The sequence below is a fragment of the Cervus elaphus genome, chromosome 23 (assembly GCF_910594005.1).
Source record: "Cervus elaphus chromosome 23, mCerEla1.1, whole genome shotgun sequence".
NCBI lineage: Eukaryota > Metazoa > Chordata > Mammalia > Artiodactyla > Cervidae > Cervus > Cervus elaphus.
In genome coordinates this window covers 29380558-29398415 of record NC_057837.1, presented here as the reverse complement: position 1 = coordinate 29398415, position 17858 = coordinate 29380558, and the positions used below count along the sequence as shown (strand labels likewise).

Below are 17858 nucleotides of genomic sequence, written 5' to 3'. Positions count from 1 at the left end.
GTGTTCAGAATGTAAGTGGCTCTCCTTTTATAATGAGGAGAAGAGGCAAACTACCTCTTCATTCCTGGTGGGCTGTGCCTCAAGACGGGTCGGGAGACAGAGATACCAGATAAACGCTGTCTGCCACCCAAGCTCTTAGAATCATGCAGAGGACAGAGGTATATATGAAAAGGAATCCCAAGTGAGGTCAGTGCCCTGGAGAGACCTCTCAGGATTTCCTGCAAACAACCTCTAGAGAATGAATAGAGCGAGTCAGGGGCAGAGAGGAGCTCATTTAAATTCTCTTCCCTGCGCCTTGCCAGTTGCAACCTCTGGCAGCGCACAACTCTCTGCAGGGCTTAGGCTGGGAGAAGAGCGCGGCCCCGCGGGCCCGGACGGTGTCACTCACCGCCCAGCCCCGCCCTCGCGGGCCAGCGACCAATGGGCATAGGCCGGGCCCGGGAGCGCGACCAATGGGAGCCGGCGGGCGGAGGCGCGCTGCCCTTTAAGGGAACCCGGCGCTTAGAGACAGGCACCGTCCAGGTTTAGCAGCCATGTCCCTGCAGGTGAGCTGGGTGTGCGCGCGCTGCTGCGGGCGGGGAGGAGCGTACGTCCCGGAGAAAAGCGCTCGAGTGGGGCGTGGGGCCGGCGTGACCCCCCGCCGGGGTCGCGGCGCATCTCTGACCCGGCACTTCAGGCCGCTGCTGCCAGTCCTCTTTGTCCCCGGTAGCTGTCCGCGGGGACGCCCGAGACACGCCCACCCCATCGCCAGCGCCCCCTTATTGCGCGTAATCCGCACCGGTGCATTCTGTTGACGGCGTGCCGGGCTCCCTATGGCAACTCTTGTGAACCCCGGGGACTGGTTAGACGCAAACCAGGCACCCGCCGCGGGAGGGCGGGCGCCAGGCTGCTCCCAGCGGACCCGGCGGGTCCTGCCCAGCCATCTCTTCCCATCCTGGAGAGGGAGGTGTGGGCGGCCTCCCCTTGCTCCTTGGCACGCCTAGGGGCTCTTCCAAGCTAGTGCAGAGATCTGGAAAACCACGATCTTAAATATACTGTTCTTGTGGTCTTTGGAGGGAAAAAAAAGTTTATGTTCAGGGTGGAAATTTGGGGGAAAGGGAACAAATGTAAAGTAAAAAAGAAAAAAGGGAAAGTGTTAGTTTCTCAGTCCTGTCCGGCTCTTTGTGACCCCGTGGACTGTAACCCGCCGGGCTCTTCTGTCCATGGAATTCTCCAGGCAAGAATACTGGAGTGGGTAGCCATTCTTTTCTCAAGGGGACCTTCCCAACCCAGATATGAAACCAGGCGGATTCTTTACCAGGGAAGCCCATAATATAAAGTAGAACATCAGACATTCCTTCACCCAAGTGATAACCACATTAGCACTAGGTTACTTTCTCAAGTGTTTGAGAAACATCTATGTGATATGTGAATGTATATGTTTATACACACACTTTGCTTTTTATATAATTTTGCTCTCTCGCTCTCTCTCTTTTTTAATTTGTACTATGAGCTTTCTGTCACCACTAACTATTCTTTAAAAATTTTAAATGTTTGCATTGGGTACATGGCAGGATGCACCCCATGTGACCGTGGTACTCCAGGGTCACTGCTACACTAGGGGCGGGGTCGGGGGGGCCTTGCGAAAACAGGAACGGGAGAGGGTGTGAGGAGAGGTTTTAAGGCAGTTGTTTTGAAGACCCGTTAGGCACAGGCGCGGGGGAAATCCAGCAGGTCAGCTTTCAGCCAGGGTGCTGAGTACGGGCTCCAGCAGAGTGAGCTCAGCAGGCGTTGAAATTCCTCACCCAAAGCCGCGAGCCCAGCTCTGCAGCAGCACAGGAACATTATCCAACTTTCCCTTTGGCCCAGAGTGCTTGGAATTAAGTGTAAATGACTGTACCTTTAAGTCCCTGTTTCTGGGATTTCCCTGGTGGTCCAGTGGTTAAGACTGTGTGCTTCCACTGCAAGGGGTGTAGGTTCCATCCTTGGTCAGGGAACTAAGATCCTGCATGTGGTGAGGTGTGGCCAAAGATTAAAAGAAAAAAAAAAAAAATCTGTTTCTCACCTATTGCTGGGAGCCGTTATGGGAGGTCCCACCTGTGACGAGGTCATGAAGAAAATCAGGCAGGCAAGGCCGTCTGGGACCCCATCCATGACGAGGTCACGAGGAAAATACCTGACAGGCAAAGCCGTCTAGGATAAGGGACCCTCCAGGTTGGCCTCGGCCTCTACCCTACCCTATATCCTCCTCCCTTTTCTGCTGCTGTTCTTTTTTTTTTTTTTAATTAATTAATTAATTTATTTTTTCAGTGGGTTTTGTCATACATTGACATGAATCAGCAATAGATTTACACGTATTCCCCATCCCGATCCCCCCTCCCCCCTCCCTCTCCACCCGATTCCTCTGGGTCTTCCCAGTGCACCAGGCCCAAGCACTTGTCTCATGCATCCCCCCTGGGCTAGTGACCTGTTTCACCATAGATAATATACATGCTGTTCTTTCGCAACATCCCACCCTCACCTTCTCCCACAGAGTTCAAAAGTCTGTTCTGTACTTCTGTGTCTCTTTTTCTGTTTTGCATAAAGGGTTGTCGTTACCATCTTTCTAAATTCCATATATATGTGTTAGTATGCTGTAATGTTCTTTATCTTTCTGGCTTACTTCACTCTGTATAATGGGCTCCAGTTTCATCCATCTCATTAGAACTGGTTCAAATGAATTCTTTTTAACAGCTGAGTAATATTCCATGGTGTATATGTACCACAGCTTCCTTATGCATTCATCTGCTGATGGGCATCTAGGTTGCTTCCATGTCCTGGCTATTATAAACAGTGCTGCGATGAACATTGGGATGCACGTGTTTCACAATTTGTATGGAAATACAAAAAACCTCGAATAGCCAAAGTAATCTTGAGAAAGAAGAATGGAACTGGAGGAATCAACCTGCCTGACTTCAGACTATACTACAAAGCCACAGTCATCAAGACAGTATGGTACTGGCACAAAGACAGAAATATAGATCAATGGAACAGAATAGAAAGCCCAGAGATAAATCCACAAACTTATGGACACCTTATCTTTGACAAAGGAGGCAAGGATATACAATGGAAAAAAGACAACCTCTTTAACAAGTGGTGCTGGGAAAGCTGGTCAACCACTTGTAAAAGAATGAAACTAGAACACTTTCTAACGCCATACACAAAAATAAACTCAAAATGGATTAAAGATCTAAATGTAAGACCAGAAACTATAAAACTCCTAGAGGAGAACATAGGCAAAACACTCTCCGACATAAATCACAGCAAGATCCTCTATGACCCACCTCCCAGAATATTGGAAATAAAAGCAAAACTAAACAAATGGGACCTAATGAAACTTAAAAGCTTTTGCTGCTGTTCTTGTTTGCCCTGCTGCAGATTCTTGTGTTGCCTGCCGAGAGCTCTCCTGCTCCTCTTTCACTGAATAAAGACCAACTTAAAACCCTAATTAATAAATCTCCTGGACGCTGGTACGCTATGAAGGGGCCAGGGATGAAGGAAATGCTTCACTTCAAACATTTTGCTGGCATTCTGGCTTGTTTGATAGATGTGTGATCTCATTGCACAAAATGCTCTTGATTGTTCTAAACATCCTAAGCACAGTACACTAACAAAAGAAACTATTAAGCATAGGCCCCTTCACAGGGTGAGAAAAGCTCCACAAATATGATAGCCACAAATGTGCCTAATAGAAAATACTTTAGAGAGAGATTAGCTGGCAACTTCTTGCAGGTAGTTAACTTTTAGACTGAGAGCCTGTTTTGTGCCATGTCTGCTGTTTCTGCAGTCCTTCGCATTTCTGTTCTGTAAAAATGTAATCCTATCTAGTTCCCATAGAGATGACACTTATTAGAAAGAAAATAGATTAATTATAAGAAAAACAGGGTCGGCTACTGAAGTTGCTTAAGTCACACCAGGTGCAAGCCATAAAATGTTAGCAGGCCTGAAGGCCAAATGATAAAAAAGACTCTTGTGAACGAAAAAGTATGTGGGTGACATCCAGTTTCTGTTGAAGGTCAAGTTGCTGTAATGTTTTGAGATGACCTGTGTGTAAACAATATGCACTTCCCCCCAAAAGATGTTGTTAAGGGTATAAAGGGGCCCTGCGAAAATAAACTTTAGACTTAGCCCCGAGCTTTGTCTCACTCTCTCTCTCATTCGCCGACGCCGTTCATCCTGAGGGTTCCCCTGGATCTTGCTGGGGCTAGACCCTGGCAACCTATGATAATTTCAGACCCTCCTAATATCTACTCACTTTTCATTCATGTGTTCAGCAAGGAGGTACAGGGCTCAGATGGGCTCCTCCCACCTGCCAGCACTCTGTAAGGCAAGGCTGTTGCTACTGAGATGAATGTTTGTGCCTATCCTCTGTTCTGGATACTTGGGGGGAACAAATACCTTCCCACCAGCCTTGTGCTGAGCCCTAATAAATACTGTTAGGTCTGCCTGGAACCCGCTTCCCTGTCACTGTCCATCCGCTAGGTACTGACCCCACCCCAGGCTCAACTAAGCATCATCTTCTCTGAGAAGGTGCCTTCCACCCTCACAACTGTTCCCTTCTCTGTGGTCCCAGGACACCTACTGCTCCTCTGCTTGAGCAAGTATCACATGATCACTGTGACCCACTCATCTCCCACAGGATGCTGAGCTTTGTGAAAGCTGGCTGCCCTGTTCATCCCTGTCTGCTCTCCCAAGGCCTGGCCCCTCAGAGGTGTTCAATACATATTGAATCAATAGTGTGATACAAGTGGTGAGCTCTGGGCTGGCAGAGTCAACAGAATGAAGTCAAGAATATTTACGGTCTTATTCTTGTTTCATCCTCATGCTTCCCGGCTAAGGTTGATGCCTTTTTTTTTTTTTTTTTTTAGCTGAAGCCAAATCTCATGGGAGCTCCATTGCTTACACAGAGTCCCAGGGCAGTGTGTCTCCAAGCTAGAATTAAAACCCAGGATCCTGACATGAGCCCAATGTTTTTCCCGCCACGGCTCATCGTAGCTGGGCTGGGAGAAGGCACACTGAAACTGCCACGTAAAACACGAGTGCATGACGTTGGGGTGCCAGGGAAGGGCATGCTGGAGAGAAAGACTGACACTGGGCCCTGCTCTGGAATGGGTTTTTCTCCTCTGCCTGGGGAGAGAGTAGAGAGGGGACCTCTGAAATTGCCTGGGAAATGGTCAAGGGCTCCACTTTTGGATAGAGAGGGTCCAAGACTTTCATGAGCTTGTTAGATGGTTCCATACCCCTCAAAACATGAAGCACAGTCTTCCAAAAACTCCTTCCTGGAAGGCAGGGACTTAGCAGGTTTCTGAGAAGCCTTAGAATTCGTATCAAGGCTTAGCTTGCCGAAAGGACTTGAGTTGCTGTCATTGGAAGATGGCACGAGACTTCACAGCAAATAGAACACCTGAGATGCCTGCCAACCCTGAAGGGAAGGATCCCTATACCTCCTGGACAGTCTTGCCCTGTCCTGCCCTTAGGAAGCTGAGGGAAGTAATGTAGCATTTTAACTTTGCCCTTATTATAGACACAATATGTGCATGCACATTATGGGAAATTTGGAGAGTATAGATGGTATTTAAAAAAAAAACAAACAGGAAACTTACCAATAGAGGCCATTAGTATTGACACATTTTAGTATATTTGGATGTCTCTTCAAGATACTGATTTCATTTCCTTTGGATAAATACTCCAAAGTGGGATTGTGAGATCACATGGTAGTTCTTTTTTAAATTTTTGAAGAAGCTTCATACTGTTTTCCACAGTGGCTGCACCAATTTACATTCCCACCAACAGTGTATGGGGTGCCCTTTTCGCCAAATCCTCATCAACACTGGTTATTTCTTGCCTTTTTGATCATAGCCATTCTTACAGATATGAGGAGATATGTCATTGTTGTTTTGATTTGCATTTTCCTGATGCTTAATGATGTGGAACATTGTTTCAGATCACTATGTATCTTCTGTGGAAAAATCTCCTGACTCTTTTTAAATCAGATTGTTTTGTTTTGCTTTTTTTTTTTTTTTTGCTGTTCAGTCATACGAGTTCTGTATATATTTTGGATATTAGCCCCTTATCAGATAAACAGTTTGCAAATATTTTGTCCCATTCAGTAGGTTGCCTTTTCATTTTGTTGATGTTTCCTTTGCTGTGCAGAAGTTTTTTGTTTGCTATAGTGTCCTGTGTTTATTTTTGTTTTAACTAGTTTTACTTTTGGTGTCACATCCAAAAATCATTGCTAAGAATGATGTCAAGGAACTTACTTTCTATCTCTTTTTCTAGTAGTTTACAGTTTTAAATCTTATGTTCAAATCTTTCATTCGAGTTGATTTTTGTATGTGGTGTAAGATGGGGTCCAGTCTCATTTTTTTGCTCGTGTATTCAGTTTTCCCAGAATTGTTGACTGAAGACACTGTCCTTTCTGCAGTGTATATTCTTGGCTCCTTTGTCATAAATGAATTGACCATATATGCATGGGTTTATTTCTGGGCTCTTGACTCTGTTCCATGGATCTTTGTGTCCGTTTTTATGTCGGTACCATACTGTTTTGCTTACCATAGCTTGTAATATCATTTGAAATAAGGAATTGTGATGCCGCCAGCTTTGTTCTTCTTTCTCAAGATTGCTTTAGCTTTTATGGTTCTATACACATTTTGGGATTGCTTTTTCTCTTTCGGTGAAAAATGCCATTGGAATTTTGATAATGAAGTGCATTGAATTTGTTGATGACTTTGGGTAAGATGAACATTTTACTATTAATGTTTTCTATTGAAGAACAGGGACTATCTTTCCATTTATTTATGTATTCTTCAGTTTTTAAACATTTAGATAAACATTTTAAATATTAAGAATTTTATTTTGTTCTCTGTATCAAATATGTAGGTGCATTGTCCGTGTAACAGGTAAGGACCAAAGGAAGTATCCACAAATTAAAATAAGGATAATCCTGGTGGAACCAGAGCAGTAATAGTTCATTTCTGATTGAAAGCTTCCTGTCCTCTTTAAGTTCTCCTGAAGCAGATAAACCTGCCTAAAGTTGGCAAATGCACTGTCTTTTTGTTTTAGGCTGATTTTGACAAGGCGCCCAAAGACGTGAAGAAGCTGAAAACCAGGCCAGATGATGAGGAACTAAAAGAGATCTATGGACTGTACAAACAGTCTGTAACTGGAGACATAGATATTGGTATTGTGCTGTCATATTAAAAAATAACAGTACACTTTGTTGAACAGTATAGAAGCATAGAATAACAAGTAACTCTGTGAATGTATCTTTCCTTCTTTTGGCAGAGTGTCCAGCACTGTTAGATCTAAAAGGAAAGGCTAAGTGGGAAGCCTGGAACCTTCAAAAAGGTAGTTTTTAAGTGTTACACGAACCTTCTTAATTTCCACGTACATCGGTCGGTGAGTCAACCTGTTTGTATCTTTCTAGGATTATCAAAGGAAGATGCCATGAGTGCCTATATTTCTAAAGCAAGAGAGCTAATAGAAAAATACGGAATCTAGAATTCAGCCCGTGAGAGAATTTTCCTTTTGAAGCCTTCATAATGGTATCGTGACCTAATACTTAGGGGAGAAATGCACTGTAACTCTTGATGGATCATCAGTATTTTTGCTAGTAACATGACTTGTCATTCTGAATTAGAGGTATGCTGAAACTACATGTTTAATAAAATTTTACTTGCTAAAACCAGGCAATTTTAAAGAGTTATTTTTAAAGTGTTGCTCTTGTAGTCTGTATACAAAAACATTAGTTTTTAGTGTAGTGTGTGTGTGTACACAAAAAGCTTGTTCTTTTGGCTTCTCTGTTTTTTCTGCAGTGAAGTGGTCTTACTGGTATAATCAGCACAGTTTATTAAGAACTAATCACAAGGGTCAATTCATTCCTCTGTGTAGCTTTGGGATTCACACCAATGCAGAGCCTCGGCAATACAGACACATCTGGCTCCAGGCTCCCTTCAGTGACTGATTTATAGGTAACCCGAGGCAAGTTACTGAAGCTTTGGCTAAAGCGCATCTGTAGGGTAAGGGGAAAATGTCGATCTCAGAGGTTAAGAATTGAATGAGGTACCTGTATTTATCCTACCTTCATTTTAAAGTGTATACTGTATAAAAGATGAGAGCAAGCAACAAAATTTTTAAAAATAAACTTATGAGTCTATCTCAAGCTCTTCAAAGAAAGAGGAAAAGCTGTCATGGGCTATCAGCTATTCAAGTTTCTATGCTTAGGACAAATAAAAACATCAGGCTGAAATGTAGTAGCTGGTGATGACAGACTGTACAGTATGCCTCTAAAGTCCAGTTTTATCAGAGTGAAAATGAAGAATCTGGAATGTCTATTGGACCAGTTTGCAGTCTCACTTTGGTGTCCACAGGCTCTCTGAAAGAAGGTGGCCTCATTTTCAGAGTCCTAACATCCATTTGAGATTCTACAGGCTAGAAGTCTTCCCAGAGAGAGTGCCTCTGTCCCCTGCTGAAGGGTGTAGGTTTGGTGTTGTGTGAGCACTGGGAGAGATTGATTTCATGTGACTTAAGAAAAAAATTTTTGGATTGACTAGATGAATTTTCAGGGAATTATGTTGGGTGAAAAAAAAAGCCAGTCCCAAAAGGTTATATATTGTATGATCCTGTTTATGTAACATTCTTGAAATGGCAAAATTGCAAACCTTGAGGACTGAATAGTGATTGCCAAGGAGGAGGGGAATGAGGGAGGATGTTAAAAGGCCAGCAGGAGGGATCCAGTGGTGATGGGATGTTCTGTATCAATGTCATCCCCTGCTTGGGCAGTGACACTAGAATTTCGCATGATGTTGCAAAAATTTTGCACGATGTTGGGGAAGCTGGGGAGCTCTGTGTCATTTCTTAGAACCCCATGTGAATCTACAGTTCTCACAAAATAAAAAGTTTAATGAAAAACAAATCTAGCTTGATTTCTAATCTGGAAAACTTGGGAAAGTTAAAGGTGATTCTCCTCTCTACTAAGTGTTGCCTAAAGACAGAAGTCTTCCACGATGAAGTTGACACCCTCTTCCAGTGGAGGGCTCAGAAACTCTTTGAGCTGTTCCTGCGTGGACCTCACCTCCACCCCAAAAGGCTGGCATCGGCCGCATCATGAGATTCCTATTTGTGGACTGTAGTAACTACAGGTTGTTCAAATGAATAATCACAAATCTAGATTCCTTTAGCACCAATCCTTCTAGAACAGAGCCCTGTATCCTACCCAAGAGTAAAGCACAGTTCAGTGCACACTAAACGGTGAACATAGTTTCTCGAGGTTACCTTTAACTCAAATGTATTACATGAATTTTAACTCAAAACCCTCCCCCCTGACAATGAATTTTATATTATTTTCACTTTGTTAAAAAGAAACAATGGGGACTTCCCTGGTGGTCCAGTAGCTAAAGCTCGGAGGTCCCAATGCAGGGGCCCAGGTTTGATCCCTGGTCAGGGAACTAGATCCCACATGCTGCAACTTAGAGTTCACATTCTGCAACTAAGACCCACTACAGCCAAGTAAATAAATATTAAAAAGAATGATATATTCTAAAAAGTCCCTCTTGTGTGTATTTCCCTTAATCTTACTCACTAAGACTCTCTATATACTATTTTTAAACCAACAAAAACACGACCCCATATTATGTGATCCCAAACACATCCGTGCTTTAGAAGGTGACATTTTAGCGTGTCAAGCTGTGTTAAGCTTTGGAAGCCGTAAGGAAGAGACACTGGTTGCATGCAGTAGGGGCTTTATTGTGAAGAACCAAGGGAGATAACAAATCAAGGTGCCAGTTAAACAGCCAGGATTCCAAGAGACAAACACGGTTTGGGCCTCGGCAGAGATGGCAGGACCCACGTAGCCCTGGGGATATGGTGCCTCTCCATCCCGGGCAGTAGGCATCTGTGAATCCTACCAGTGGTGGTCTGCCGTTGCTCTGACTCAGATCATTCTCCTACTTAATTTTTTCCCTTTTCTTTCCTGTATGTTTCCAACTGGTGTGCTTGCTTTCTCTGTCTGGTTCAGATGATCACACATGAAGCTGAGGCAGCCTGCTGGGTCTGGCATTTGTGCCTGACCCTCTGTACACCGAGGACTAGACTCCGGACAGTCACCCTGAGTCCCAGTTGGTCATTGCCTGAACAGCAGCGGGAACACACACAGACAGCAAGCAGTCCAGGTCGGAGGAACCCCTTAGAAGAGAACCTAAGAGGGCTACGGGCATTCCGGGGACTTGCCAGGACAGGCAGCAATGATTATTCAGGGCTGTCTTATTTTAACATTTCCTCATTGATTGGGGCAACCCTATATTTCAAAAGATGAGATCAGGCTTTGGGCCCCAGTGTGTTAATGAAACAGTCATTTCATTTCAAGCACTTCCCCTGTCTGTGATTTTCACTGTCAGAATAACCGAAAGGAAGAAACGAATCATTGACCAAGCAGGAACTTCATTGACAAACCTTCCACAGATGAGACCCAAATGCGATTCTAATACAAAGAAGAAAGACCCTCCCGAAAGTATTCTTGACCCATTCATCTTGCATCCCCCAGATATGTAAATGCTCTGTGGGGAAATACATTTGTAGATAACACATCACCCTGACAGCAGCAAATTGATCATTTTCCAATCTCTGAAACAAACTCCTAAGCTACTCTGAAACACCGAAGAAGAATATCACATGATCAATGGGACTGTTTTAAGACCAAGAAGGGGAGGTATCTGTCAAGAGGCAAGCGCTGATATTTCTAGAGACTTGGTTATGTATTTCTTGATGAAGCTTGTGTTGGAAGGTTCCAGAAGATAGAAGTGGTGTCCTGGAAGCACAAAACTGTCAAAATTTCCACTGGTTACATCTTTCCAGGCTGAAAAAACAGAATTGTATTTAATAACAAATGATGCCACCACCCGCAGATTTACTTCCAGGTGTTACTTTTCTAAGAGCTGACACTGGTGGTAGAGTTACTCCCATGGTTTCATGTTCTGTGCATCCTGAATTTCTAATTTCTCAGAGACCTCTCAGTATACAGTGGTATTACCTGCCTTCTCTCATTTTACGCAGAACTGACATCTCTCCATTTACACTAGATAAAACTGGGACCAGTTTTCTACTCCATGCAACTGCCAGTTGAGAGGTTTTTTGTTGTTGTTTTTAACTAATACTTTTGTATTAGTTAAATACTAATACTAATACTTTTAACTAATACTTTTGTTTGGCGTTTGTGCCCTGTACTGACCAGACCATTTTTATACAAGTGAATTTTTTCAAAAAGACACTTCCTTGAAGTATGGCAATAGTTTAAGGATAAAAAAAGAAGCATGGATATTACACATCCCCTTGTAGTGTATGAAAAAAGGTGCATGGCTGGATTTATGTACTAGTACAGGACATTTTAAAAAAAATCAGATCTGTGCTGCAAGGCCTGCCAGCAACTCTGGCATGGAAATCATCAGATATCTCAATAAAACACCTCAAGCCATCAAAATCATTTCACCTTCCATATCCGCTGGTATATCTTCAGATCCAGAAAAGCATGTTATGTCACAAGAAAGACGAGTCTTAGAGTGTGTGTTACAGCTGCAAATATAAAGATGCCGGTTTGTAACATTTCGTAATAGACACCCCCTAGAATCTTTTCCTATTAATAACCTCATTTAAATCAAACAAGTCCTCACTTCCTTCCCTTTTGCTGTTTACAGCAATACAAACATTTTATTTTATTTTATTTTTATCCATGGCACTTTTACGTGTCAGCACCTGAGAGTCACTGTGGTCCAGGTTATTTTCTAAGATCTTCTGGCTTCTGGAACAGCCAGGTGCAGGCAAGGTGGCACCTGGGCACCCAGTCCAACTCAAAATGGGGCTGGTTATATAGTATCTTCAACTGTCATTCCCCTGAAATGGCCACCTCTCTATCCCCCAGGCCTCCGTTGTTCGGCAGAGGGTTGCTGTGCGCAGAACAGATGCAGATTTATGGACAGAGGGCCCCTGAGTTGATTCTGCCGATTCTCAGTTTCATCAAAACAGCAGGAAACCATTTGCTGAGAGCTGGTGCTGGGGCTGTGTTAGTCCCTTAGGGACACTTGGGTAAGCACAGCCCCTTTCCTCCTGCCACTTAGAGACTGGCTGGGGAGACAGACATTAATGAAGTCGCCAGACGATTGAACAGATTGAACAGATGGGTCACCAAGTTCAGGGTGATCTGTGAACACGTGACAAGTGGGGGTGGAGTGACATCAAGCAGGGACTCCCTGGAACATGGGGTTAGACTTGAGATCTGAGTAGATAGGAAAAACTCGGCAACGGGCAGAGATGGCAGGGAAAGAGGGGCCAGGTGAGCACAAACCAGGTGGCTTTTGTTCCATGAGTGAATGGAGAATTGGGACAAATTGCGGTAGAAGAAGCAAGCAAGAGGACTTCCCTGTGGTCCAGTGGTTAGGACTCTAAGCTTCCAATGCAAGGGGTGCAGGTTCAATCCTGGGTCAGGGAACTAGGATCCCACAGGCAACGTGGTGTGACCAAAAAACAATAATAAGCAAGCGAGGGCCACGTGTAGGTCTCCTGAAGGGATCTGGTCATCCTAAGAGTCAGGAAGCCACCAAGAGGATTTAGGGCAAGGCATATCATGACCAGACTTGACAGTCTTCCCTTTTGGTACAATGTGTAGAACAGACTGAAGGGGACAAAGGGTTGTCTCTTTCAATAGTCCAGGCAAGAATTCCCACTTCTGCCTGGAATGTAGAAAACCAGGAGTGCCCCTCGCAGCCTAACAAGGAAAAATGCCTGACAAACTGCAAAACCATAAATTCTTGAACTCATCAGGAAGCTGAGTTTGCAAGGCAAACCAGATAGCGAACTCCAGGGAAGGCTGGGCCCCTCTAAGGAGAGGTGGGTCACACGGACTGTCTCATGTGGGCAGAGCACAGGATGAAGGGGTGTCTGCTGTCCATGTGGGTGAGAAGGAACCAGCTACAAATGCTCAAGTGCTGGGGACCAAGCGTGGGGTGATGTGTCAGAGGCAGTTCACACTGACTCACAGGCTCCTGTCCATGGCCCCCCACGAGGGGTTCACGAGAAAGAATAGGAACAGGCAGGAGGTCAGAAATAGCCCTCTCTGCTGGGCAGGTGGACAGCAGGAAATTGGATGCGACCATGAGATGGACACTAACCCCGCCCCCAGTCAAGTCCTCCCCTCCTACTAAGCAGAAATCTCAGTTGCTGGAGGAGGGGCATCAAACACCCCCTCCACGCCCCCCGCCCAGGGCACATGGGAAGATCCATGGATGTAGGGAATGGAAGCATTAACCCTCTACCCTGGGGGAAGGAATGGGAAGGGTCTTGGGCCCCCTGTGCTGTGCTTAGTCACTCAGTTGTGTCCAACTGCTTGCAACCCCATGGACTGTAGCCCACCAGGCTCCTCTGTCCATGGGGATTCTCCAGGCAAGAATACTGGAGTATGTTGCCATGTCCTCCTCCAGGGGGTCTTCCCAACCCAGGGGTCAAACCCAGTTCTCCCACAGGAAGACAGAGTCTTTACCATCTGAGCCACCAGGGAAGCTCAAGAATACTGGAGAGGGTAGTCTATCCCTTCTTCAAGGGATCTTCGTGACCCAAGAATCAAACCAGGGTCTCCTGCATTGCAGGTGGATCCTTTACCAGCTGAGCTGCCAGGCCCCCAGTTCTATACAAAAGCCAAGGGAAAGTCTTCTACTTCTGGGGAGGGACTGGAAACTTCCACCTAATACCCACCAGACCCACCCACAAGGCCTAGACACAGAGGACCTGGCTAAGACTGAAGCTGAAGATTGGCTCGGATATCCAAGAGCTCCCCGTGTTACCCCAGATGCTAGCATCACACATAGGGGGCCAAACAACAGCTGTCAGTGGGGGAGAGCCTGAAGAGAGACAGAAAAATTGAGAAAAATCCTCCAGTCTAGTCTCCACAGTAAGCACACAGTAACTTGGGAGAACCATTGCCCTGAAATGTAACCATAGTAGCAACAAAACCGAAACTCAGCTCCTCTCCAGTCTGGACTGACCCAACTCCCCACATTCAGGGCCTGCCAGAGGAGATGTGCTCAAATCATAAAGTATATTTATGTCAGTTCCATGCATGATATCCTTCAATAGAATATCTGTTTTATGCATGATACCTAGCTTTCAATAAAAAAAAATTATCAGACACAAAAAGCAATATATAACCTCCATTGTTAAGAGGCAAAGTAATTAAAAGAATAAGACTTCCCAGGTGGCTCAGTGGTAAATTACCAGCCTGCCAAAGCAGGAGACATAAAAGACTCCGGTTCAATCCGTGGATGGTGAAGATCCCTTGGAGGAGGGCATGGCAACCCTCTCCAGTATTCTTGCTTGGAGAACCCCATGGACAGAGGAGCCTGGCGGACTACAGTCCATAGGGTTGCAAAGAGTCGGACACGACTGAAGTGACTTAGCACACATGCACAAGGCTCAAATAAGACCCAGATGTTGGAATTGTCAGAGAAGGGCTTGACAGTCGCTATGATGGAGATGCCAAAGGATTTCATGGAAAAAATGGACATATGTGAACAAATGGGGAAGTTCATTAAAGAGGTGAAGACTGCAAGAAAGAGTCCAAAAGAAATTCTAGAAATAAGCAGTAGCAGCAACAGGGCATTCCTTTGACAAGCTATTCAGTAGATTTGATAACGGCTGAGCGAAGAATCAGTCAACATGAAGATGGTTAATGGAAATCATCGAAACTGAAACGAAAAGAAAAAAAAAGTTTTAAAAAAAGGAGAACATCTGAGAGCCCTGGGACGATGACAGCCAGCCTGACCTGTGTGTCGTCAGGGTCCCAGAGGGAGAAGACGACTGTGCATTCGTCCGAGTAGGACAGGAGGGCAGCTTGAGTGAAGTGAAGCTGCAAAGCCTTCCCTCCTGCCTCGGATTTTCCTTTTGACCTCCAGGCTTTGAGCCTTGGGGGTGGGTGATGGGCAAGGAGAGGGTGGAGAGACATTTCAGGTCTGATTTCATGTATATTGGGAAAAGCTGAGTGCTGCGGAGAGCTGGAGAGAGGAGAGCAGACCGAGGAAGGGGAAGGAGCGGAAGCAGAAAGGGGAGAATCCAGAACAAGCTTAGGACATTTGAGATTTGGAGAGAGGAAGTGAATCCTTATAAGTAGCTCCTGAGGTTTGATTTGCTGGGGAGAGGGTGAGACTATTAAAAAACTTTTTTTTTTTTTTTAATTCTGCAAGTGGAATATCCTTGTGAGTGACTTTTATTTTCAGTCTGGGGGAGGTTTCTTTTGAGAGCTCTTGAGAGTTTAGCTAAACTGCTTTATAATATTGGTGCCTCAGCATCCATGCTGTGTGGCCAGGCAGCTTGTGAGAGTCTGGACCTGACCCTCGGCCTTCCTGGAGCACGTGCAGAGTCACAAACACAGGTGAGTTCCTGTTGTGACCCTCCCCCAGCGGCCTAGGTGACAGCTGCTCCGGGCCCCCCAGAGCCTTCCCTTGTATACCTTTTAGGTAAACCTCCCATGAAGTTGACCAAAACCTGCTCTTTGGGGTTCAAGTTGACCAATCCGGACTTAGCCCGGGAATTCCAAAGCCCTCCACCCACGCCTAAGGGCATGTCCATCAGGTCCGGCCACCTCTCTGCCTGCAGTCGGCCTTGACCTCCCCGTGTGGCCCCACGAGGTGCGCCGTGGACCTCCTCCATGACCCGTGAGTCATGAACTTCTCTATTCCAATTTCTCTCAGGGTCTGTGGTTGAACCTCGGCTCCCTTTCCAACACTCAGGGTTCTTCTTAACAAATGTTAATTCCCCAAAGTCACCAGAGCCTCTGGTAGTGAATTGTTGGGTTGGATTTTTAAAAATTGAGGGTGGTTTGTCAGGTGCCATATCCACGCCGTCTCCTAAACACGCCCTCCTGGCCTCCTCACCTACCACACCTTGAGGGGTTTACTCTCAGCATCCCTTCCTCTGAGAGGCGGGACCCTGGATCCAGATCTCACAGCCGCTAGGCCAGGGGTCTGGATCCTGGTGAACAGCCTCAACAGAAGGATGTTTGTGCGAGGCTTAATTAAAAAGCAGCTTTTGCCTACGCTATTTCACTGAATGTCCACAGTGCTTTGAATCACGTTTCCTTTGGTGGAAGTAGGGGATGTCGGACTTGGACTGGTGTTTCTTGGATTCTGACTCCATGCTAAGCCAGGAACACAGACAGCACAGCCCTGTGGGGACCACATTTGCTCAGACAGTTGGGGTAGAAATGGAGAGAGATGACAGACCAGGGCAGCTAGCGCCCCTAGTGGTGGAGTAGAGGTGGGCGTCGGCGTGAACGCAGAGATGTGATAAAAATGAACCGGATTGTCTCTGTTCCCAAGGTGCTTCAAGTCTGCGCCCCTTTTTCTTTTTTTAAAGCTATTTGTATAAACTTCTGCTCACAGGCACTGCCTGTGGAGGCTCTAGGTTCAGCTCCAGGCTTTGTGGCAGAAAGAAAGGGAGCACAGACCCGTGTGTCCGGCTCCTCCCCAAAGCAGACAAGAGCCAGACGAAACTGAAGAAACGCATGATGGGATACCATAGTGACTGAGGGCCAAACGCTGGCCCCACAGGACCTGCTGTGGGGACGTTAGAAAAGGAAGAACCTTATGGTTTCAGTTTATTAGGGCCAGTATCTGGAACATTAGGACTTCAGTCCTATTAGAAGGATCAAATGTCAATGAGACCTCTCAGGAGACAGGAATAGTCAGGTGTCATGGAACCAAATGAGTTCTGGAACAAAATTCCCCCAAGAAGCAAACCACTCCCTTGTCTTGGATCACCTCCACATATTTAATAAGTAGGGATCCCCTTCTGCTGTTCCCCTAATAAGATGAGCATCCTTTGACATTAGTAATTTATGCAACAAATTTTTTTTTATGTGATAAAGCATACTGGATTGGTCAAAAAGTTCATTTGGGGATTCTGTAAGATCTTATGGAAAAACTCGAACAAACTTTTGGCCAACCCAACACACATTGAACCACATTTTTTAAAAAAGATAAAGATGCCCTGTTCATCCTTGATTAATGTAATTTCCATGCCCAGGCTCCATTTTAAGGCAGCAAAAATATCACAGGTGGGCCTCAAAAGAAAACAAGTCAAACTCTGCCTTCCTGGATAAGCATCCTCAGAGAACGGCCAACCTGCATCTTCCATAGATAATTTTTTAAAAAAAAGAAAGAAAGAAAACATGCCTCAATGACTTACATGACATCTTTCAAAATGTGAAGATCTGCTAACACTTTGGTAAAGGATTCTTGACTCTGTTCCTCATCACCAACAAAATCGTCACGAATGCCTCCCATTTCCTTCAGTAAAAAGGCAATTTGTTCGACACACATATCATCTTTGAGGAAAGGAAGTCGGGCCTTTGACATGAAACAGTAAAAACATTACTCTGACATTTCATTTAAAGCACCTGTTCAGACCCTGAATGCTCTCTACTCTCCCTTTCGGTGATTTTGAGAGTTCTCTGATGAGGGCTTTCCTGGTGGTCCAGGGGTTAAGAATCTGCCTTGTGGGGAGTGCAAGATGGTGGAGACATAGGTGTACATGGAGTACATCTCTCTCCACGGATACATCAGGAATACACCTTCAGACACAGGAGTGCTCACAGAACATCACCTGATGGCAGACAGGAGTACCTGACCACCGGAAAAGAATCTGCCTTGGTGGTGCAGGGCACACTGGTTCAATCCCTGGTCCAGGAAGATCCCACATGCCGTGGACCAACTCAGCCTGTGTGACACGACTCCTGAGCCCATGTGCGACACCTACTGAAGCCTGTGTGCCCTGGAGCTCCGTTCCACAACAAAAGAAGCCAC

General features: G+C 45.4%; 2 protein-coding genes across 9 annotated transcripts in view; one reads left to right on the top strand and one right to left on the bottom strand.

Annotated features, from left to right (window-relative positions):
- Positions 1 to 510: 510 nt before the first annotated feature.
- On the top strand, positions 511 to 7705 carry LOC122681597 (acyl-CoA-binding domain-containing protein 7-like). The gene is made up of 4 exons (XM_043883827.1): positions 511 to 545; positions 7081 to 7198; positions 7303 to 7365; positions 7445 to 7705. The coding sequence occupies exons 1-4, from the start codon at positions 534 to 536 to the stop codon at positions 7516 to 7518; spliced, it is 267 nt and encodes an 88-aa protein (XP_043739762.1). The 5' UTR covers positions 511 to 533; the 3' UTR covers positions 7519 to 7705.
- Positions 7706 to 9741: 2036 nt separating this feature from the next.
- LOC122681693 (S-acyl fatty acid synthase thioesterase, medium chain-like) overlaps positions 9742 to 17858 on the bottom strand; it is a 39347-nt gene continuing 31230 nt past the window's right edge. For 4 of the 8 annotated variants that reach the window (XM_043884067.1, XM_043884065.1, XM_043884066.1 and 1 more), the window contains 3 exons: positions 17242 to 17402; positions 11501 to 11583; positions 9742 to 10870 (listed from right to left, as the gene is read on the bottom strand). In XM_043884067.1, the coding sequence (XP_043740002.1) occupies positions 10731 to 10870; positions 11501 to 11583; positions 17242 to 17402 (384 nt within the window). In that variant the 3' untranslated portion in view covers positions 9742 to 10730. The remainder of the gene's footprint in view (positions 10871 to 11500; positions 11584 to 17241; positions 17403 to 17858) is intronic. The other 4 variants (XM_043884070.1, XM_043884069.1, XM_043884071.1 and 1 more) reach the window with 4 other exon arrangements.